The sequence below is a fragment of the Athene cunicularia genome, unplaced genomic scaffold (assembly GCF_003259725.1).
Source record: "Athene cunicularia isolate RWA unplaced genomic scaffold, athCun1 SCF_130, whole genome shotgun sequence".
In the NCBI taxonomy this organism is placed as follows: domain Eukaryota; kingdom Metazoa; phylum Chordata; class Aves; order Strigiformes; family Strigidae; genus Athene; species Athene cunicularia.
In genome coordinates, this window is record NW_020799190.1 from 6,586 (window position 1) to 11,505 (window position 4,920).

Sequence of the window (4,920 nt, forward strand, 5' to 3'; positions counted from 1 at the left end):
AGGCCCAAAGAAAGGGACCGAAAGGAAGGCGGGGGGGTTATAATTTATAGGAGAAATTTATTTGGAGAAATATTACAACATATAAAAACTACATAAAGTATCAATTCCCACTTATACAAAGCGGCCGATTATTTTCAATACAATGCGGCATAAAAACAGGGAGCGGGCCCAAGGGCAGGGCCAGGACCGGGGGTCCCACAGGGCACTGCCGGGGCTGGGTCGGGGTCCCGGGGCGGTAGTGGAGTTTGACCATCACAGACAGCGGCAGAGGGCAGCCGGGAGACAGATATGAGCGGGGGGGGGACAGGCCACAGGGGGTCCCCAGAGGCAGGGAATTAAAAAAACCCCAAAAATAGGAAACAAACAAACAAAAAAACCAAACAAAAAAAACTGATTTTTTTTTTTTTTAAAAAAAAAAGGCTAAAATAAATCAGTGCATGTTTGGGAGTCCTGGTGCCAGAGGAGAGGCCGCGCGTCAGCCGGCGGTTTCCATGGTCTCCATCTTCTCCAGGGCACTGGTCTCTGTGGAGAGAGGGCATGACACCCCTGTACCCCAATGCCAAGGGGGCAGGATGGGCCCCCAGGTCCCCCATCCCTGAAGCGGGACCCCCCTCAAGGAGAGCAGAGGCCAGGGAGGGTGCATGAGCCCCTCCGCCCGCAGCGCAAGGCAGGGGACGGCAGCAGCTCCCGGCGCAGCACCCACCTGCCGTGTCTTCTCTCAGCTTCACCAACACACATGACTTGATCTCTAGCCCGATGGCTTTGGCTAGAGGAGGAGGCACTGCGTTACCGACCTGCGACAAAGGGAGGGTTACGCTGGGTGCTGATTCTGCCATGCTGCCGGCGAGAGGATGGCGCTGCTGAGGGGTTCGCCACCGGCAAGTGGCCGGCACTCACCTGTCTGTGCTTGTCGAGGATGTTCCCAAAGAGGCGGTAGGTATCGGGGAAGCCCTGGGAGCGGGCACACTCCCTCACGCTCACCACCCGGTGCTGCTCGGGGTGCAGCACCCGCCCCTACGGCAGCAAATAAAGCCAAGGGTTGGGACTGCAGCGGCCACCGGGTAACGCTCACCTTTCCCGGTGGAGAGGAGGGATCCGGCACCACCCACCTGCTTGCCCATGGGCTCAGGGTTGGTGACGGTGGTGCTGAAGAAGCCGTCCCACTCCAGGCGCCCATAGAGCCCAGCCCAGTGGTTGTGCCGGTTGCCGGTATGGGGCAGGCACCAGGGGATGAGGGTGTTGAACTGCCGGTCGGCAGGGTCACAAGGCTTGCCTGGAAAGAAGAAGGTGAGTGTGGGGGGCACAGGCAGGCAGCTCTGGCCGGTTTTGGGAAGCCAGCACCTACCTTCGGCACAGGAGCAGACCCCCCGCAGCGCCCCGGAGCTGCTACGGCCATTTTTCTTCTCGTGGTGCGTGTACCGCAGCTTGCGTGTGGTCGTGCCGTCCGACAGCCGCACCTCGATGTTGGGCAGGTCGCGCCAATCAGAACCAGGGGCCAAGGGGATGTGTCTCATCCGGGCTGCGACCAGGGCACTCATGTCCTGCCAACGATGAGCCAGCTGACACCGTCAGCAAGGCAAGGGACACAGAGGGACACCGGCCACCCCAGGAGCCCCGGTCCGCTCTCTGGGGAAGGCTGGGGGAGAGGGACCGGTCCTGACAGCTCCACCAGCCTCATCTTTGGGGACGTTAACCAGGGAGGGCTTGGGGATGGTCCCTCTCACCCCACCTCTGACCCAACCCACCCCTACCCCCATCAGGGTTTGGGTCTGCAGGGTGGGAGTGCAGCCCAGCCCCCCCAATCCAGACCACGGCATCCACACCTTGCAGATGTGGTCCCTGAGGATGGGCTGATACTGAGAGCCCCGGATCTGCCGCTGGAACCAGGACTGGGGCTCGCCGTTGTAGGAGATCTCCAAGGCAGAGGCACCGTTCCTGATCTCCGGCAGGTCGGACATGGTGTCCCGCACAGTGATGGTGCGGAAGGGGCCAGAATATGTCCTGGGAGGGGGAAGGAGGGAGCCGTGAGCAGCCAAGACTTTGCCCTTGCCAGCGCCGGCACGGCTCCAAAGGCTCACCGGGTGATATTGCTAACAAACTTCTTGTCGTCCACCACAACGCTCAGCTGACAGGCACGGGGTGCAAACACATGCAAAGGCTCGGGGAACATGGGCAGCTTCTCGCCGGGAGCCGCGGCGAGGATGATGGCTCTCCGCCGCGTCTGGGCCACACCGTACTGGCCAGCCTGGGAAGGAAGAGACAACTCCTGCAGGAGCTGGAGCCCTCGAAGAGCTGGGAACATCCTCCCAAACCACCCAGGGAAGCCAAGGAGCAATGCAGCCAAGTGCTCCTTCGGAGGGACGGACCACAGACGAGCTGGGTGAGAGAAGGGTTTTCACCCTGGTTAACCACCCCGGGGTCACCCAAGCCCTACCTGTAGGACCCCAAAGGTGCACTGGTAACCCATGCGGACAAGGCAGCGCAAGGTGAGTTTTAGCACCATGGAACGCTTGAAGGACACGAAGTTCCTGACATTCTCCAGAAGGAAGAACCGCGGTCTGTAGTAGTCGCAGTAGCTGCGAGGAGGGAGAGGGACATGGGATCAAGGACAGAGCAATGTTTGAGGTGGGAGTCTGCATCCCACCACAGCTCCTCATCCCACCCCTGCTCACCTGAGGAACGAGACCACCAGGGAGTTCTTGAACTTGGAGTAGGTGCGGGAGTTGAAGCGGTTCATGCCGCTGAAGCCCTGGCACGGGGGACCACCGCACAGCATCTCCACGTCCCCCTTCTGCGGCAGCTTCTGCCCCAGAGAGTTGGTCTTCTCACCCGACATGACCAGCTTCAGCAGGATGTTGCAATCCTCCGTGAAGACGGTAGTGCTGGGGTTGTTCAGCCGGAAGGCCTGGGCAGCCGGTTCCCACATCTCAATGGCCCAGAGTGTCTCCGACACACCTGGGGAGACAACGCGAAGGATCCTGAGCCTGGAGCACCCGCTGGCAGCCCCTGACCCAGCACGTGCCCAACAACTGCCGGCTCCAGAGAACCGAGCGGCCAGTGCCGATGCCCGTCCCCCCATGGGCTCCGCTGTCCCCCCAGCACTGTCCCCGCTCCACCGTCACCCCACGGCCACTCACCTGCCTGGTGGAAGCCCTCGGACAACCCTCCGCAGCCAGAGAAGACATCCAGGGTCCGCAGCTTGGGGACCTTCAGCTCAGCCGGCTCCTGCTCGCTCTGCTCGCAGCTCACCGATGACTTCCCTTTGCCTTTGCCTGCAAACAGAGCCCCGCTCACATCAGAAGGCAAAGTCATTTCCTCCTTTTAGTGCTTACAAGGCAAATTCTTCTCTCCCTCCTCCGCAGCAGTTAAAACATCAGCTTCAAGCACCTTTTCTGCCCCTTAATTGTTTCGCTGCCACTGCCAGAATACGCCCTTGCATTTGGAAGGGAAGCCTCCTGTCTTTTCCCCCTCTCCATGCGATCCCCTTCCATCCAACAGCCCACAGGCACACCGGAGTTTCTGGGGGTCAGAGGGGCGCAGCGAGACCTTGCGGGCAGCTCCTCATGTTGGGAGCAAGGTACAGAGTCCTTCTCTACAGAGCAGCCAGCCCCTGGCAGCAGGTTGGCAAGCGAAAGGCTTTGAGATCTCTGCAGGACTAGGTGCTGTCGCTGCGAGGTTTTGGGTTTTTTTTTGTTTGGTTTTCTTTTCAAAGAGATTAGGTGCCTTAAAACCACATCGCTGCCAGAGCATCAGAGCAAGGAGGAGAGCAGAGAAGCATCTGGTCGGCAGCAGGTTTTAGCTCGGCTGCAGGTTTTTGCTCAGCAGCATGGAACAGACGATGCAAACCGGTTCACCCACCTGAGACCTCTCCCCTCAAGCAGACTTACCCTTTCCTTTCCCCTTCCCCTTCCCTTTATTGCCAGAGCTCCGAGCGTGGTTGGGAGGATCTTCAAAGCTCTTGGTTTTTGCGTTGTAAGCCTGGGGAAGAGAACGGGTTTGGAACACTTGAATACAAAGAGCTTTTCTAGCTCAGGAACGGCCGAGGCATTGCCAACACCCCATGGGAGCTGCAAAACCAAAGGGCAAACACAGGCGCCGCACTGGAGGCTGCAGGGCATCCCTCACCTCCCTCTCCTTTGCCTCAGGGAGCCGGGCGGCCACCCGAGGGTCCAAATTTGGCCCCTTGGCTCCAGCCAGCTCCTGATGACACTCTGATCAAAGCTTCCTTTGCACCCAAGACTCGATCCCGGGGGCTGGACACCCCCAGGGACACGGTCAGACCCCTCGAACGGCGGCTCCCTCACCTCCAAGAAGTAGAAGCGGTCGAGCCCACCGGCGGAGTAGTCCTGGATGCTCTCCGTCAGATCCTCCCCGTACACCACCGTGCAACGGCCCTGCACAGCGCGGAAGTCCACCGTCGTCTCCTCGTCGCTCCAATACAGGAGGTTGATGTCTGCGTGGTAGCTGGCTTTCATGGACTTGTGCGTGTTTTCGGGCCTGCAGAGACAAAACCACCCAGATTGGGGAAATGTTTTTGGCAAAATCCTCACCCCAGTCCAGCCTCCGGCACTCATGCTGCTCCGTCTCCCCAGAGACACGAGGGTTCATTTCCTCTGGCTGCACCTGCTCATTGGCATGGCCTGGGCACAGCACTGAAGGGATGATTTGTTTTGTACCAAATTGGAGGGTTTGGGGGGGTTTTCTTAGAGAGGGGAGAAGGAATTAGCAACCAGAGCTGGTAAATGAATTCAAAGGCAAATAGACTGAACGTGAGGAGAGCTGTCAGGCTCAAAACACAGAGCCTGAGTGTCAGCACGTTCTTCTCCCACTGCTAAGGCTCTTGGCACACATCCCCCGTGGGGTACGGGGGTGAATAAGAGCCTGCAAATGTCTGGGCACACACCCCCCCCCCCCCCCTGG

The 4,920-nt window shown here is 59.4% G+C and overlaps 1 protein-coding gene across 1 annotated transcript in view; it reads right to left on the reverse strand.

The window, feature by feature from the left end:
* Positions 1-43: 43 nt before the first annotated feature.
* Positions 44-4,920, reverse strand: part of DNMT1 (DNA methyltransferase 1) — a gene marked incomplete at its 5' end in the record, with an annotated part of 13,042 nt that continues 8,165 nt past the window's right edge. The window contains 12 exons of the mRNA XM_026867070.1: positions 44-522; positions 704-794; positions 898-1,014; positions 1,110-1,273; positions 1,346-1,541; positions 1,824-2,001; positions 2,079-2,245; positions 2,435-2,576; positions 2,673-2,955; positions 3,138-3,272; positions 3,888-3,978; positions 4,305-4,497. Coding sequence (XP_026722871.1) covers positions 476-522; positions 704-794; positions 898-1,014; positions 1,110-1,273; positions 1,346-1,541; positions 1,824-2,001; positions 2,079-2,245; positions 2,435-2,576; positions 2,673-2,955; positions 3,138-3,272; positions 3,888-3,978; positions 4,305-4,497 — 1,804 coding nt within the window. The remainder of the gene's footprint in view (positions 523-703; positions 795-897; positions 1,015-1,109; positions 1,274-1,345; positions 1,542-1,823; positions 2,002-2,078; positions 2,246-2,434; positions 2,577-2,672; positions 2,956-3,137; positions 3,273-3,887; positions 3,979-4,304; positions 4,498-4,920) is intronic.